At 42.4% G+C, this 18,357-nt stretch overlaps 1 protein-coding gene across 1 annotated transcript in view; it reads left to right on the top strand.

Annotated features, from left to right (window-relative positions):
* Positions 1-607: 607 nt before the first annotated feature.
* DLGAP5 (DLG associated protein 5) overlaps positions 608-18,357 on the top strand; it is a 43,709-nt gene continuing 25,959 nt past the window's right edge. Inside the window, exons 1-7 of the mRNA XM_054971771.1 lie at positions 608-652; positions 7,898-8,142; positions 8,621-8,817; positions 10,574-10,669; positions 13,345-13,444; positions 17,246-17,350; positions 17,582-17,646. Coding sequence (XP_054827746.1) covers positions 7,899-8,142; positions 8,621-8,817; positions 10,574-10,669; positions 13,345-13,444; positions 17,246-17,350; positions 17,582-17,646 — 807 coding nt within the window. The 5' untranslated portion in view covers positions 608-652; position 7,898. The remainder of the gene's footprint in view (positions 653-7,897; positions 8,143-8,620; positions 8,818-10,573; positions 10,670-13,344; positions 13,445-17,245; positions 17,351-17,581; positions 17,647-18,357) is intronic.

Here is an 18,357-nt window from a genome sequence, read left to right on the forward strand (position 1 = left end):
GGGACTCTATGGCATTATACCCCGCTGATCTCCCTTCCTTCCCAAAACCTGCTCTTCCCAGGATCCACCCCCCTCCCTCCAGGAATTTCCTAACCTGGAGTTGGCAACCCTATTGTTTCTACTGCCCTGGCCAGCAGGAGCAGGGAAGGAGGGGTAGTTTGCAAGATGCAGGTTTTTGCAGTGGGCCTGAAGAAAGTCCAAGCAGTTGCAACTTGCAAACGAAACAACCAGCCTCGAAATTTGCATTCTGCCCAGCGCCGAAGGGGTTAACTGCTCCATTTCCCGCGCTTCCTTTTTTTCCTTTCCTGACGACCAGGGGGCGCACTTTACAACCTCTTTCCCCGCCAATCACGTCACTTCGTCCGAAAAGGCCCCGCCCTTCCTGGAGCGTGACTGCAACCCTCCACCTCCCCCGTGATACCCAATGAAAGCTCAAGAGACTGAGCGAACGCCCTTCGCCGTCCAATCCGCTCGGACTGACAGGAAGCCAATGAGAAGCGCCGCTCCCGGGGTTTGGCGAACAACAGACAACCAATGACTGGCCGCCGTTGGTTCCCTCGCGGCCAATCAGCGGCGGCGGCTGAAATTTGAATGTGAGTTCGGGGAAGAGAGGCTTGGTCGGTCGGCGGCTGCAGCTGGTGGAGGAAATCGGGTGAGTGGGCGGCGGGGGGCAGAGGGGGAAAGCAGGGGCGCCCCCCAGGCTCAGGGTTGGGCTTTCTGAAACTGTGTTTCGTAATGGAAGAGTTAAACTGAGCTGGATCCTATTTGGTTTCAAGGAAGAGCTGTTTCTACCTGGGGATTTAGAGCCGAGGCTTCCAGGGGGTGCAAAATTCAAGGAGGGTGGTGGGCTAGAATCTGGGAGGCTCAGGTTCAGTCCCCACTCTGCCACAGAGGCATTGGGCCGGCCACTTCATCTCCCAGCCTAACCTAGTAGGGGTTGCCAACTCCAGATTGGGAAATTTCTGGAGATTTGGGGGGGGGAGGGTAGGGAGAGGCACCAGAGGGGCATAATGCCACAGCGTTCACCCTCCAAAGTAGCTGTTTTCTCCAAGGGAACTCATCTCGGTCGCCTGGAGATCAGTTGGAATTCTAGATCTCCAGGTCTCACCTTGAGGTTGGCAACCCTACGTGTTTAGAAATTTTTTAAAAGTATTTGTTATTTGTAGTTCACTTTTCTCACTGAGGCGCCAAAGCAGAATGTGTAAGTCAATATGGTGCAAAATCGAATTTTTCAAAAAGGCTTTTGTATTGTAGGGAGGGGGTCTCAGATGCTTCACTAATGAGTTAAGGACCATAGACTTCACCACTGTGTTGCCTTACGTAGTACCTGTTCTCTTAAATGTGTGCTCCTGTGAGCTACCTGTGCTTCATGTGGTCAAATGTCAGCCCTAGAATTGCTTATGTTCTGTTTCAGCATTTCTTCAGCTCTGTATTGGATTCTTGCTAATGATATGTCTTTGTAAACTTGTGGGGTTTTTTTGACCCATTGGCATTGTTTATTGAACTGTCCTTGATATCGACTGTGCTAATCTCACTCTATGTAATGAGGTCTCAGTGAGAAAGGCATAATAAATTATTATTTATGTCTTTATAGTCCGCCTTTCTCACTGAGTCTCAAGGCAGATTACACAGTGAGGTTAATACAGTCTATTTCAAGGACATTTCCATAAATAATGCCATAGGGTAAATAAAGGCAAGTTTTCAAAGACATAACCTTAGCAAAAATCCAATACTGAGTTGAAAAAATGCTGAAACATTACATAAGCAATACTAGGACTGACATTAGACAACAGAAAAGTACCCAGCAGGGTCATACTTAATGCAACAGGGAGTACATAGGAGCACAGACTTAAAGCAACAGGTAGGACATAAAGCAACATAGTGGTGAAGTCCATGGTCCTTAACTCATTAGTGAAGTATTTCTTTGAGACCACCTTCCTACAATACAGCTCTCCTATCCTACAGCCTTTTTGAATAATTCAGTGTTGTATTATTTGCAGAAGGCCAATAAATGATACAGCAAAGATTTGGGGTCGTAGAAATCTGGAACCAAGCAGAAGTCTGAAACAAAGCATAAACATTAATAAGATGTGTTAAACAATGCAGGAGTCTATAGCTGGGAGGAATAAATGGAAGAGATGTGAGTGATGTAAGCTGCTTTGGGTCGTCATTTGGGAGAAAAGAGTATAAATGAAATAAATTTATTATTTTATGAAATGTTTATTTTGTTTATTTATTTTTATGCATTTATTTTATTATTGTACCCTAAAGATTAATGAACTAAAGAAGTTCATACTGGCCTCTTTAATTTGCTAGTCTATGGGACGCTGCAAAAGTCTGTTAGAATCATAGGGTTGGAAGGGACCTCCAGGGTCATCTAGTCCAACCCCCTGCACAATGCAGGAAATTAACAACTACCTCCACACACACACACCCAGTGACCCCTGCTCTGTGCCCAGAATGTTAATACATTCCAGAGAAGTAGCACTTTTTCAGTCTTCTGACTACTTAAAGCATGACGTATATTTTTTTTAACCCTTGCTTAAGCTTCTGCAAATTATCGCATTCCAGAGGTGCAGTAATATGACATGTGGAACTTGCTGGACTGGTTTTTTTCCCTCAAAAGAGATACTCCTCCACTGTTTGTTTATTTTCACCAAAACACAAGTGCTGTAATCTTCCTCACAGCAATCCAATTGTGAGCCTGCTGGCATCCAGCATAAAAAATCAGCATGGCAGGGTCTATTTGGACTTGGAAATCTTGGTTTTTTCTCTCTGTTTTTTAACTTTTTAAACATCTGCCAGATTTAGAGTTTTATAGAACTTGAAAGCTTGCACCAGTGTTTTATTGCATTTGAGTTGTCCTCTCAGTAAAAAAGTATTAAATGATTTAGTTTCTCTTTCTAGGTATTGTGTGGCCCATTACATTTTGCTTTTTTCCATCCATTTTTTAACATCTAGATTTAGAGTTTTATAGAACTTGAAAGCTTGCACCAGTGTCTTATTGCATCTGAGTTGTCCTCTCAGTAAAAAAGTATTAAATGATTTAGTTTCTCTTTCTAGGTATTGTGTGGCCCATTACAGCCGTTTACACCTTTTCCCCCCTGCAACACGCTAATACTCTGGCTTCCCCTGTGAAAAGTAATTATCTGTTGGCAAAGAGTCCTGTGCGCTTCAAAGGCTAACACAATTTATTGCGGCATCTTTGTTGTGAGACTTGTGAGCCCTTAAGGCAATCCAGATGGACTCTGCTGTAACTTTCTGCTGGGCTTGCCATGTGCTACAAGCCTTCTTAACTTCTAGTCAAGATTAACTTGACTACTTCTCTGTAATTTAGCACTGAACAGCACATGCTAGAGAGATTGACCTAAATAGCCTGTGTTGTAATCAGGAGTCGTGCGGCAAGATGAAAGCTACCAGGTCTATTTTAACCAGGGTGGATAGAAATAAATGATTTTTTTTAAAAAAATGGATTTAAATTGCATTTTTAAAATTTAAATCGGATTTTTTAAATAAAATGTTTTTTGAGGAAAATCATACCGAGTTTTCTATTTAAGATACATTATAGTCCAAAGGTTATCATCATGAAATAAGGATTAGTTTTTAATTATGTAGCATGAGGCTGTATATTCATGCAATGTTTAAATTTTTTGGTAAACGAATTCCATTAATCCGTTCACAATGTCATGCTCTTCCAGAGGTTTCTATTGGGCATTTTTTCTATCTAGAAGATATTATCACCTATGCTTGGTTTTACAATTCTCAAAACTGAATTTGTGTCTGCAGAGATCACGTCTCTTCTTTACAGCAAAAAGGTTATAAAATAAACATACACGGTTGAGAAAAAGATCGTAATCCCATTGTTCCTTTGCAAATCTTTGTACACAGAACCAAACCCTTACGGCTTAAGTGCCAAGTTTCCAAAAATCCAATGAATAGAAGATTGTTGGGAGTAGAACAGATCTGCACAAGAAGCTAAGTGTGAGGAGTCTTTATGTAGAAAACCATGATTTAAATCTAGTCTTACTAGTGATTTAAATTGTGATTTGAACCATGATTTAAATCAAATCCACCCTGACTGTAAACCAAATTTTTGAAGGTCAGAACATCTGATGAAGTGGCCCCAGACCTCATCCGTGACCACTTGTACTATAACTCTGTTAGATGGCAGGATGGAGGGAATAATATTTTTAAAAAATCAATTCCTGGCATCTAAAAAGAAAGGACCAGGTTGTAGGTAACATGAAAGACCTCTGCCTGGGACACTTGTTAATCAGAGTAGACATTATTAACCGAGGCCAAAGTTGTAAGCCAGCAGAAGTCAACTTTATGTGCGTTCTGTTAAGGGATTTTTAGGAGCCCTCTTCTAGAATCTGTGTCTGAGCACATTCAGGCAAAAGACACACACATACAAGAGGCAAATTTGCCTCTGTGGCCAGATTTTTTCTCCTTAACTGTAGAGACGGAACGACAGGTCAGCTCGATCATAACAGTGAGGCGAGAAAATTCCTTCTAACTAAACATTTTCTCTTGTTTTTACTTCGCAATTAATTTTTGGCCTTGAAAGAACAGTTTCCCAGAGTTTCTCAGTTATATCTGATGAAGAGAGCTGTGGCTCTCGAAAGCTTATGCTACAATAAAATTGGTTAGTCTTAAAGATGCTACTGGACTCTTTACTAGGTTCCCAGAGAGGTCTTGAACCCATAACAAAAGTATGACTTCAGCACCGAGGTGTTTACATTACAGTGAGATCTGACCTTGTCAATCAGGCTTGTTGGGTGCCATGTATCTTGGGAAATGTAATTTGGAAATGCAATTCGGAAGAACTGTTTGTATTCACTTTTTTTGATTTTTTTATTCTGTAGCCAGTTTGGTGTAAGAGCATGGGACTCTAATCTAGAGAACCGGGTTTGATTCCCCACTCCTCCGCTTGAAGCCAGCTGGGGGACTTTGGGTCAGTCACAGCTCTCTCAGGGCTCTCTCAGCCCCACGTACCTCACAGGGTGTTTGTTGTGGGGATAATAATAACATACTTTGTAAACCTCTCTGAGTGGGTGTTAAGTCATCCTGAAGGGCGGTAGATAAACCGAATATTATTATTAAACAAATAGGAATTATTCTGTAAACAACTACCACTAAAGATATATAAAATCACCTGGTGTAACTGGTCTTTATACATATAATCCAGAAAGGGAGGAAATACGTATCTGGGTTATTTATAAACAATAAAGAACCCATTTTTCTTTACAGATCAGTGATTTGGTGTCTTAAATCTGTGTGAGGTTATTGGCGGAAGGGGGGGGTTAATTGGCACACAGAGTACTCTAAAATAAATCCCCCTTCACGGTCATCATAACTAAAAATGTTCATTTTTCTTGCTGCGATCTTACGGAATTGATTTGTACGGTCCAAGTATTGGTTATGTATTTGTCTAGTTTATAGTATTCCATTTAAAAATGGCAGCTGGGAAATGAAGTGTGTGGGATAGATATTAGTGTGAAACTATGCTATGGACTTTCAGCTTTAGCATTATCTGTATCTATTTTGCTTTCTCCCCTTTTTAAATTGGGAATAAAGGTACCCACATGGTCACCCATGTGACCATGGAAATTCTGGTTGGCTGAAAACTATGTACCTAGTCACCTTTTATATTATCTTGGAATCATCTTGATGTTCAGTTATATAGAGAGCAACTGTTCCTGGCACCTCTTGAAAATGGTCACATGGCCGGTGGCCCCGCCCCCTGATCTCTGGACAGAGCGGAGTTTAGATTGACCTCCGTGCCATTGCGGCACAGCAGGCAATCTAAACTCCCCTCTGTCTGGAGATCAGGGGGCGGGGCCACCGGCCATGTGACCATTTTCGACAAGGGCGATTTAAACATTAAAAAACTCCCCATTGTTCCAGCTGATCCAAAGTGCCGTCACTGCACAGTCCCGGGAATGTGCATGCACTTTGCACATGTACCAGGGGCACCACCTCCCGCCAGGAGTTGGCCCCTGTGCTGGCAACCCGCTGAGTTCCTCCACATCTTTTCCCAGAAAAAAAGCCCTGTATTTAACTAATTAACATTGTAATGGGAATCTATTTTGCTTTTTTCCTCTATAATCTCTCTTAACAAACAAGAAAAGGAGTTATCTTTGGATCTTGTTGCTTTACGTTTTTAGTTAACTATGCTTCCTTTTTTCTTTCTTTAATCCCTGTGGACTATTGATATTGGTGTATATAGCAAACAAACCCACTGGACTTACTAGCCCACAAATACAGTTGCATGTTTAAGGACAAAAATCCCAGCCACCTGTCTAAAACCACAGAAAATGAATAAATAAAATGTTCTCCATTTTATTTACCCTGGTTATGCAAATTGAGCGCCGAAGTCTGTCAAACTCAGATTTAATGATTTAAGTCTTCACTGCTGCTTCCAAATCATATGCTAGATTTTGGTATAGAGGTGTTTTAGAAGCCACTGGTTGTGTAATAAAATAAGAGACTATGAACTTTTAGGAAACACCCTTCTAATTTACAAATTCTACTCTTCAAATGAGTATAATATATTTATTTTCCAATTATCTCCATCTGGGATCTTTAAATGCTGACACTTCTCCAATTTGCTACTTTTCTGCAGGGAAAAGTTACAGTTGCAGCTAAAAATGTATTTTTAAAGAAGATTTGACCAATTCATACGGGAGAGTTCCATCTCCTCTGGATTTCTCCTGCCGAGCTCTTCTAGACATCTGTCGGGTGGACCCAGTTGCTCTTCCTCGTCCAAATCTTTAGCCTCTTTGCTCGGTGTGGTTGATATCACAGCCAATAATAATAATTGACAATTTATTGTATGTTGAGAGACCTAATACAAGCAGTGATTTCTTATGTCTGCTATAAGCAATTCACAATTTCTTGCTTATTCTGAGAAGTTGTGTTTATATAATAATAATAACATTCGATTTATATACCGCCCTTCAGGATGACTTAACACGCACTTAGAGCAATTTACAAAGCATGTTATTATTATCTCCACAACAATCACCCTGTGAGGGGGATGGGGCTGAGAGAGCTCTGAGAAGATGTGACTGACCCAAGGTCACCCAAGCTGAGTTCAAGCAGAGGAGTGGGGAATCAAACCTGGTTCTCCAGGTTCGAGTCTCATCGCTCTTAACCACTACACCAGACTGGCTCTCGTTACATTAAGTACCGAAGGCAAGAATTCAGAGCTTTGTCTTGGAAGATAACAGTACAGGCTAACATTGTGTGTTTGTCAGATACATTTAGGCAGAAGGGAATTCTTAAAAGGTAACACACTCGTGTACTTAGACAATGGCTTATTCTGTAGGATCACACATGCGCAATGTAATATGAGCTGACTGCACTAAAAAAGGCGACATGCGTACTGAAATTTGCAACATAAACTATGAACCAATCATGTTGTAATTGGGTACAATGATATTGTGATGTCATAATTGCTATAAAAACTCTGTTGCTTAAGGGAGGAGCCAGAGGGAAGTATTTTTGGCATTTTGTTCTATCTCCTATAATTGCAATTAAAGTTCTATAGACCACTCCCTTTACTCCAGCCCTTTGTGTCTAATTGAGAAGGGTGCAGAGCAGGACTTCAATTCTGGGAAAAGAGGTGGCCAAGCAGCACGGAGGGCAATCTCAACTCCCCTCTGTCTGGAGATCAGGAGGTGGGGCCACCAGCCATGTGACCATTTTCAAGAGGTGCCGGAACTCCGTTCCCCCGCGTTCCCCCTGAAAAAAAGCCCAGGTGCAGAGGCTTAGCCATTTTTAGACATACCAATGTCAACAGCTGTGCAGCAGATACGTAGTAGAAGAGGGATACAATTTTTAAGGAAGATGTGGTTTATACACAATAAAGTTTCTAATTTTATTTCATATCTAGAATGAGCAAGATGGCTACCAACTTTGCTGCTCGGTACAAAAAAGATCTGAGTACAGAAACTCTCAAGACGAAGCTGGTCCGCAGGAAATCTATTTTGCAAAAAGAGAGCCGACACAAACACTTCAATAAGGTCCGGCAGTTTGGGCTGGCGGACGTCAATACACAATACGCGAGAGACAAGGAACTGTCTCAACTGGAGGAGGCAGGTGAAGGATATACTCCAGAGAAGAGCAAGGCCAAGCCAAGTAAGTGAAGTTTTATGGCTCGTATTATATGTATTTATTTATTAAAACATTTTTTGCCTTTCCTTTTCTTGCCGTTCAAGGTGGCTAACAATAGTAGATTAAAAACATTTACATTCCACAGAGTTGGGACCACAGTGGAAAATGCCCGAGCTCTGATGGATGCTAAGGATGGATGCTAAGCAGGGCACCGTAAGAGGTGGAATTATTTTGTTTAACAAAGCCCAAGTTCTCAGACTTTGTATCCCTCCTTGAGCATGCTGGGTCAAAAGAAGGAAGGCACGTGTTATACATACCTCTTGGTATAACTGTTTTCTCCCCAAACCACAACCAATTATTCTTTCTTTTTAAAAAAACCCAAAAAACAGTTCTTGGACTGGAACAATTCTTGTTGATATCACGGTGTCTTGCTTACGTGGATAGGAGTAGAATGTTTAATACTGGAAGATCTTTAATTATCCTTTTTTTTTTTACCCCACAGGTCAAATCCCAAATGCTAAGACTTGTGGGAAGGAGCGCATGGAAATGCTCCAGCGTTACAAAGCTGAAAAAGAACTGCGAAAATTAAAAGAGCAAAGGCAGAAACCTGTGTTTAAATGTGGACGATACAAACCAGAGATGCCCTCCTTTCTTCCACAAGCATCACTGATCCCTGTGTTGAGCAAGTCAAAGGAGAAGGTAAAAAAAAGAATTTATGTGCATCACTTAATTTTTTGTAAGGATTTGATGTACTGTGGAGAGAGCCATAGGGTGCGCTCTCCTCTATTATCCTTTATTATCCTTGGATTATCCTATCCAAAGGTGCCTTTACCATACTTAGATTTTTTTAACCATTCCACGATGCAGGAGGACATTTATGCTTGCAAGACTAAATTCTATTCTTTCTCAAGTTATGCTAGGGAAATTTGGAAAGATAAAACGTCAGAATCTGCGGTAATGGCAAAATTGACGAGTTATATAAACAGAAGGCTGATTAAAGAATTTGAGGAGAAATGGAGAAACTATTTTGTTTACAACTGATAAAATTTAGAAAGAAAGATAAGAATAAGATGTATCAGTTCTGCAAATTTGAATATGATTATATATTGACGTTCTTTAATTTGACTGTAAGATAATTAGTTGAGTTAAGATAACTGGTAGAATAGAATGTAAGCGAGATAATATTGAAATATTGTTCAAAAGTCAGCATTGTTATTGTTAAGAAATATATAAGTAAAAGGTAATGATAAGACTGGGGTAATAATGATTTTTTCATTTTGTAAGATAATGAGTAGAAATAGATTTGAATTCTGCATGTGTTGTTTATTTGAGAATATATACCTTAAACAGTCTTATATATTATTATTACACTTATATATTATTCTAACAGTCTTATATATTATTCTGACACTTTTAAATGCTATAAGACTTCTGTATTCTGTACTTTGATAATACTTGTAGCACACAACATTGTATTCATTTTTTGTCCCCTTTGTCCCTTTTTTTTCCTTAGTCCCTTTTCTGTTTTTAATAAAATAATTTTTAAAAAAAGTTATGCTAGGTCTAATACAAAGGATTCTATATTTTACTAGACCTTGTGACTATGCTAGCGGACAGATAAAAACTTTAGAGCATTATTTATTGGAATGTAACATTTTTCATGGTATAAGGGATGTGTGGATTACTCCTATTTTCTGTGACAATGAAGGGTTGGCCATACCAGGCAAGGTAAAAATACTTCTGGAATTTGTGGATTTAGGAGTAACACTGGCTGTAGCCAATTTTTTTGCTTATATTTTTAAATTCAAAAGATTTTAAATATGATAATGGCAGGACATTTTCAAACAGTTTATTTTTTATATTTGTATTTTTGTAGTAGTATGTGTGGCATTGCTCAAGGTCTGTTGGTCAGAAGACAAATATCATTAAAGTAAAGTAACAATTTGAGAGTGCGTGCCTTCAATCCTATGCAGTATTTTCCGTGTACAGCAGTCCATAGGAGAGAATTACAATTTTGAAGAGGGACTAAGCATGAAATTGCATATAGTTTTGTGAAAGACTCTGCAGGGAGAGCTTTTTTTTCATTCGATTTATATACCACCCTTCAGGACAATTTAACGCCCACTCAGAGCAGTTTATAAACTGTGTCATTATTATCCCCACAACAATCATCACCCTGTGAGGTGGGTGGGGCTGAGAGAGCTCTGAGAGAGCTGCAACTGACCCAAGGTCCCCCAGCTGGCTTCAAGCTGAGGAGTGGGGAATCAAACCTGGCTCTCCAGATTCGAGTCCTGCCGCTCTTAAGCACTACACCAAACTGGCATTGAGCAGGAGGGTCACATGTCTTGTCAAAGGCCATGCTCATGTTGGCTTACAATCAATAGAGAGCGCGTGCACCACGAGACTTAGCACTAGCTTAAAATGTTCTTCCTCTTCTGTCTTCGGACTGTTCCAGGCAGCGCCGCCACCCCCAGTGCGAGTAACAAGATCAAAGGCGAAGAACATCTTGGAAGAAACAACAAAGGCCCTTGCAAGACCTCAAGTTTCTGCGGTTTGTCTTACGTTTTACTTCTTTATACTGCTAGAGTGTAAAGTACCAAAACGAACAGCTAGAATTGTACCAAAAGGGCCTGGGAAGTAGGGGTGGGCAGTGTTTTTGAGGCTGGCTGTTTTTTCGAAGGGGGGATTTGCAGCTCCCAAAATCACACACGTTCATTTATTTATTTTGATTTGATTTGATTTGATTTATACCCTGCCCTCCCCACAAATGGGCTCAGGGCGGCTAACAACCTTCATAAAACACAGTGAATCAATCAAAACCATAAAATCAATAATAATCTTTAAAAGTCATTAAAATAGTCCAGATGTAGGCTATTTAAATAAATATTTGGGAATCTGTATATGGGCACTGCAGATGGCCGAGGGCAGCCCCAGAAAAAGTGGTGGTCTTTGATGGAAGAAGGGGGACACCCGCTGGCACTCAGCCGAAGGCCCAGTGGAACATCTCTGTTTTACAGGCCCTGCGGAACTGTAACAGGTCCCGCAGGGACTGGATCTCCAGTGGGAGAGTGTTCCACCAGGCCGGGGCCAGGGCAGAAAAATGGAAGAGGTGGTCTCATAGGTATGCAGGTCCCAGTCTGTGAAGGGCTTTAAACACCAGGGTTAACATCTTGAACCAGATCCGGAACACCACTGAGAGCAAGTGCAACTGGCGGCACAGCACAGGATGAACCTGCACTCGGATTGGCGTTCCAGTAAAGATGCGTGCCGCTGTGTTCTGGACCAGCTGTAACTTCCGGGTCAGGCCCAAGGGCAGCCCAGCATAGAGTAAGTTGCAGTAGTGTAGCCTGGAGGTGACCGTTGCATGGATTACTGTGGCCACGTCCCGGGGCGAAAGACCTGGCAACGGTTGTGACCTGGGCCTCCATTGAAACTGTGGCATCCAAGGTCACACCTGGGCTCCTCGCTGTCGGCGAAGGTTTCAGTTGTACCCTGTCGAGGGTTGGGAGCCTCCCTAACTTCTTAAAGTAAAACTTGATGTAAAGGAGACTTGTGTTTGCTGAGAACTGGTTTTCCTAGCTTTTCTGATAAAAGGTGTCAGTGTAGTTTGGAAGGCTGCATAATTTACACCAATTGAAATTAGACCAATTTCTGGAAAATGGAAATTTGGAGGGTGGGAATTGAAATATATGCAGTACTTTCCTATCAAATTAAAACTTGTTTTATTGATTTAAGATCCTCAACTGCAAAAGAAGAGTCCTGCTCCATCAGACCAGTAGTCTCCTTTTTGAACATCCTGAATCTATCACACATCAATTTCGCTGCATGAAACCTCTATCATGTCCCTCCCACCTTCGTCATCTCATTTCTAAACTGAAATGTCCCAGACCGTTTGCCCTTTCCTCGTATGAAAGGCGCTCAGTCCCCATAAATCATCTCGACTGTCCTCTTCTGTGCTTTTTCCAGCTCTGCCATTTCCTTTATGAGATAAGGTGGTCACAAGGGTGCATGGTATTCGAAATGAGGCCGCACCACAGCTCTTTACAGGGACATTATAATATTGGGTGTTTTATTTTCAATTCTTTCCCTGATAAATTCCAGCACTGAGTTGGCATTTTCACAGCTGCAATGTGCTGGGTTGATAGGTTGTAACTCTGTTTAGGATGACTATTCAGAAAACAGACTAGCAGACAGTTTTGCGGAGTATTGATTTAATAATAACAACAACAACATTCAGTTCATATACCGCCCTTCAGGACAACTTAACGCCCATTCAGAGTGGTTTACAAAGTGTGTCGTTATTATCCCCAAAACAATCACCCGAGAAACTGACTGACACAAGGTCACCCAGCTGGCTTCAAGCGGAGGAGTGGGGAATCAAACCTGGCTCTCCAGATTAGAGTCCTGCTGCTCTTAATTGACTGACCCAGGGTCACCCAGCCGGCTTCAAGTGGTGGAGTGGGGAATCAAACCCAGTTCTCCAGATTTGAGTCCTGCTGTTCTTAACCACTACACCAAACCATATTTGAAGCAGTGTAAAGTAGCAAGGATTTGTGAGTCCTATCCCCTTATAATTGCTAAAGAGTCCGAACAGAGTGTGGTATAGTGAGAGCTGTTAGGCAGAGTGTAAATAAAGCGCAGTGGAGTCACACTGTGCTAGTTAAAAAATTTTTTTAGAAATGTTTATTTAGGAACTACATACTGGAGAGTCAAGGGGAGAGACAGAAATAGTAGCTGGCTATCTGACTACATCTTAGAAGAAGAGAAGATCAGGAGAGAGAAAGCAGGATATTGCCCTGTTTAGCCCAATAGAAGACAAGACAAGGAAATGACCCCCAGGAAACAAGAGAGATGCTGCTCTCACTGTCCTAACTGGCTGATCCTTGCTGCCCCCTGTATGGAAGGCTCTTTTTCCCTTCTTCCTTCTTGTACACCAGACAGTACTATTTCCAACAAGAGCTAGTGTGGTGTAGCAGTAAGAATGCCAGGCTAGTATCTGGGAAATTCAGGTTCGACTCCCCACTTTGCCGTGGAAGCTTGCTGGGTGACAGTGGGCCAGTCGCACACTCTTAGCTGAGCCTACCTGACAGAGCTGTTGTGAGGATAAAGTAGAGGAGAGGCGAATGCTGCTTTGGGTCTCCTTGGGGGAGAAAGGTAGGGTGTAAATGGGAGAGAGAGAGAGAGTGTGTGTGTGTGTTTAAAATGTCCTTTCTTGTCTCTCTGCAGATAGTGCCGAAGCAAACTAGTAAGGGCTCTGGTTTGCAACCACTTCAGCATAGACAACAGCACATCTATGTGGACAAACCTGCCAAAAAAGAGAACAAAGGTATGATAGGCACCATGTCTGAGAGCTGTAGGGTTAGTCCTAAATCCTTCATGTACATATCTTAAGCACGGCAAACAGGCAGCGTTGTGTAGATGTCACTTGTTTGTCCCATTTTTTCCCCCCTTGCCCTGTCTTGGGCTCAGGGTATAGTATGAACCTTATTTTATTTATTTTTAATTTATTTTTATTTGTCATTTATAGTCTGCCTTTCTCACTCAGACTCAAGGCGGATTACACAGTGTGAGATTAGTACAATCGGTATCAAGGGCACTTTCATAAACAATGCCATAGGCTAAATAAACACAAGTTTACAAAGACACAGCATTAGCAAGAATCCCGTACAAAGTTGAAGAAAATGCTGGAACAGAACATAAGCAATTCTAGCAATGCAGAGTTGAAGAAATACTGAAACAGAACATAAGCAATTCTAGGGCTGACGAAAAAGCACATTTAAAGCAACAGATAGTACGTAAGGCAGCGTAGTAGTGACGTCTATGGGTGAAGTCTACAGTCCCTAACTCATTAGCCGAGCATCTGAGACCCCTCCCTACAATACAAAAACCTTATTGAATAATTCAGTTTTGCATCGTTTGCAGAAAGCTAGGAGAGTGGGGGCTTTCCTGACTTTCTCAGGCAGGCCGTTCCACAGGGCAGGGGCCACCACAGAGAAAGCCCTTGTAAGTGTTGCTGTTTACTTAGCTCTTTCCACCCACTTTGGGAGACGGGCGAGTCGCTGCTTCGTGACCTTGTCTCGGGATTATTTTTGTAAGCTTCATGCCTTGCAGCAGTTTCAGCCTGTGTGTCATAATAGTTTTGTAGAATAGAACTTGAAAGTTACCAGAGGTTGTGTAAGAATTTGCTGCCTCTGTCGCCCTCTTTCCCCCTCTCCCGTCCCCACTAAGAACAAAGAATCCCAGGAAATGATAAAAACCCGGACGGAAAAGAGGAGCAGCAATATAGGTGGCAACTGGGGTGAGAAAGGGAATGATCTTGGAGAACGAGTCCTCTTTTGGTGTGTTCTAAAACTTCTGGAACTGTTCTCTTGTCTGAACAACTTGTCACTTAGAGAGATCTCCCGGCTGCCTCTTTCTGTATTCAGACTTGCAGCATTCCCGTCTGCTCCTTTTAAGAGTTCTTCAAACATAAACACACCTTGTACTCTGTTAAACCCTTGGTCCATCAAGCTCAATACTGTGTGGGTCCCCAACGTGGTGCCCACGAGCACATGGCGCCTGCCAGTACCTTTCCTGGCGCTCACGAAGTGTATTTATAAAGTGGATGGGAGTCTTGCACTGCAGGGCTCCTGGTTGGCCGATGGTGATCCAAATAAAGAGGCAGACTAAAAAATAAATAGGCGGTGCAGATGAAAATTCAGCAGCATTGTTGGTTTTGTTCTCGCTACTCTTTCCACAGAGCCCCGTGGCGCAGAGTGGTAAGCGGCAGTACTGCAGCCCAAGCTCTGCTCACGACCTGAGTTCGATCCCGGCGGAAGCTGGGTTCAGGTAGCCGGCTCAAGGTTGACTCAGCCTTCCATCCTTCCGAGGTCGGTAAAACGAGTGCCCAGTTTCCTGGGGGTAAAGTGTAGATGACTGGGGAAGGCAACGGCAAACCACCCCGTAACAGAAGTCTGCCAAGAAAACATTGTGGTGCGACATCCCCCCGTGGGTCAGTAATGACTCAGTGCTTGCACAGGGGACTGCCTTTACCTACCTACTCTTTCCTAGTGTATTTTTTAAAATTACCCCTCTTCTTTCCTGCACTTGGGCTTCCTCTACGTGTGTGTCTCCACCTCCTCCAGTAGCCATTTTGTGGTTGGTTCAACCTTCTGAAGCAGATCTTGTGTATACCACCCTGCATCAGAATTTCAAAAGTGCCCATAGGCTGAAAGAGGTTGGGCACTCCGGTCTACTCAGACCTGGTAGCAATTATTCTCCAGGAGCTCAGGAAGAGGTCATTCATGTCAACTGGAGAGGCCAGGATTGAACTTGGGGACCTTGTATGCAAAGCATAGGCGTTTATACTTTCCATCTTTTACAGGCGTCTAATAGCAAGGTAGATAGGGGAAGATCAAGATCAAGAGAGCTAGCCGTGTAGCAGTAGAAAAGAGCAAGAGTCTAGTAGCACCTATAAGACTAACAACATTTGTGGTAGGGTATGAGCTTTTGTGAGCCACAGGTCACTTCTTCAGCTATCTGGCTTTTTAAATTAGTGCATGTTGACTGCTGCCATCTAGCTGGTATACTGTCTTGTATGATATGTGCTGTTTTTGAAATTTAAGAGTGTTTTACTGTTTTTATGATGTATAAATTATGATGTCTTAACCTGATGTAATCTGCCCTGAGCCCGCTTGCCGGGAGGGCAGAATAAAAGTCTAAGGTAAATAAATAAATAACTGAAAGCCTGTCTGCTCCATTTCTGACTTTCTCCCCTCACATTCCTTGCAGCAGTGCGACCAGTGTGACCACAAAGCTTTTGAAATCTTGTCTTTTGGAAACTTTTTCTGTGTTAACTTATTAGCGGAGGAAGGTCTTGCCCACACATCTGTGTTGTGGAGCCCTGACGCAACCTTGCATTAGGCTAGACGGAGCGTGCAACTCTACTCAGATAATGGTGGCACTTTCCTCCTGCACAAGATGTACTTCCGCAAACTGGGGGAGTCTTGGTTGAAGGAAGGCACTGCTGTTAGCTGAGCAGAGTGATAGGATACAACTCGTGATGCTCGCGCACTGGAAAGGACATGCGCCTATTTTGAGAGTTACAAAGTAAGAGATGGGCACATTCTTGAACACCATGTGCCAATTTTTGGTAGTATATTGTCCAACCCTCAGCCGAAATCTATTCCACAGCTATGTGATACCTTCGCTCTTTCCTCGAGAACCTTTTTCTTCTTTCCAGCTTGGCCTCTGTGCAACAGTTAAAGTTTTCTGCAAGCTAAACGCTTAGCTCTGGCGCAGTTGCCTAACTTCACTTGAAAGTCTCTCTTGACTTAGAATATTTAAGGATTCAAGAGGACACGGCATCCTTTCTTCTTCTTTTTTTATTGATTTCAATAAGAATACATACATATACACATAGACATCACATCAGGGGATATCAAACACAACCTCATAAGAAATCAAAGACAATAATAACAACAAAGTATATATATATTATATTCATTTTCCATCTCTACAGTTCCTTCCTCTTTATGTCTTGTTTTCCTTATTCAAAACCTCGTTTTCCTGTAAGGCTACCCTGCTTGATTCTAGTTAAGTGTTCTCTCTTATCTTCACATCCTATACTTAATTTCTTGTTCCATATTTTGATTTAACCCATCTGTAAAAGGGTGTCCATCTTTTCTGCAGATCACCCCTACTTTGTTCTTTTATCAGATCTGTTAAGACATCCATTTCTGCTGTTTCTACGATTTTTCTGTCACTTCTCCTTTTGATGGTATCTCTAGCTTCTTCCAGTACCTCACATATATTATTCTTGCCGCCGTAATTACAGGAAGCATCAAATACCCGTTTCCCTTCTCTACCCCCTCCAACATAATCAATAAGAACAATTCAGGTTTGAAAGATATCGTCATGCCTAATACTTCTTGAAGTAACCCATGTATCATCTTCCAATATTTCGCCGCATTTTCACATGGCCACCACATGTGATAGAACATACCTAACTTATCTTTACACGTCCAACATTTATTGGATGTATCCACATACATTTTAGCCAGTCTCTCCGGTGTCACATACCACCTATAATACATTTTATACACATTTTCTTTGGATGGAACTGATCATTTTCTTTTCTTTTTTTTAGTGGTTCAGCCTTCAGTCCCCCCAACCTCTAATGGAAGAATTACGAGGGCAACGGCTGCTGCTATGTCAAAGATACCCCAGGTCTCAAAAGTGGCTGCAACAGCAGGTGAGAGAAGTGGTAAAATCACCTCGCCAGATCATCCGGGTGTCTAGGAATAGTTATGCTTGTACCGCTGCCGAGCGGTACGTTTAAATACCCCCTCATTCCTTTAAACATTTGGTGGGCACTTCCACGGAATGCTTGAGTAACTTTTCTGATTTGCCGTTCTTGGTTTTATGTCAGCGTGGCTTTCTTGTGGAAGAAGACTCCTTTAATTCTATGTCTGGTCTGCTTTAGGTAATCTGGCACAGAAAAGATCAACAACTAAAGGAAAGCAGCAGAAGGAGATGAAAAATGAAGAGGTATTTTTTAAAATTGTAACTTCAGAAAGGTTTTTAGTAATGCAGCTGCATTATGACACCCCTGTAAGGTAGGGCCAATATTCTCGCTGTAGATTGGGGCACCCAGGAGTTCTTTATCAGGAGCTCATTACTAGACATGGGCACAAACCAAAAAAATTTAACGAACCAGCGGTTCGGTGCTGACGACAATCCCGAAGTCGTGAACCGCAATGAACATTTTCCGTTGCCGAACCGGTTCGTGGGGCGCGGAACAGCCCCCGTGGCACTTAGAGAGCCCATATTCCCGGGGAGTGTTTTGCAGGCTCTCCTACAGCCATCTCCCAAGTTTGGATAAGATCGCAAAAGGGATCTTGGAGTTATACCCTCTCCAATCCAAGGCCCCCAGGAAACTCCCACAAAAATCCAAGCTCAATTATACTCTCAGTCTCTCTCCCCAAAGGCTAGCAAGTGGCAAGCAAGAGCTCTGTGGCTCGCTGAAAGTGAAACCCAGCCTGGGAGCCCACAGCTATTTATAAGTACAGGTCCCATTGAGCAATGCAGGAGGTCTGTGTTTGGCTGTCAGAGCTGCCTATCAGGGTTTGCAAGGATGAGATTGGAGTGCCCATGGCTACAGAACACCCCCTTCCCCCCCCCTCCCCTGGGTGTCTTCTCCCAACTTGTAACTGCTTTGCAGCCCGGTGAGTGGGAGGAAGACCAGCCAATCAAGGTAAG

This window comes from Eublepharis macularius, chromosome 2 (genome assembly GCF_028583425.1).
Source record: "Eublepharis macularius isolate TG4126 chromosome 2, MPM_Emac_v1.0, whole genome shotgun sequence".
NCBI lineage: Eukaryota > Metazoa > Chordata > Lepidosauria > Squamata > Eublepharidae > Eublepharis > Eublepharis macularius.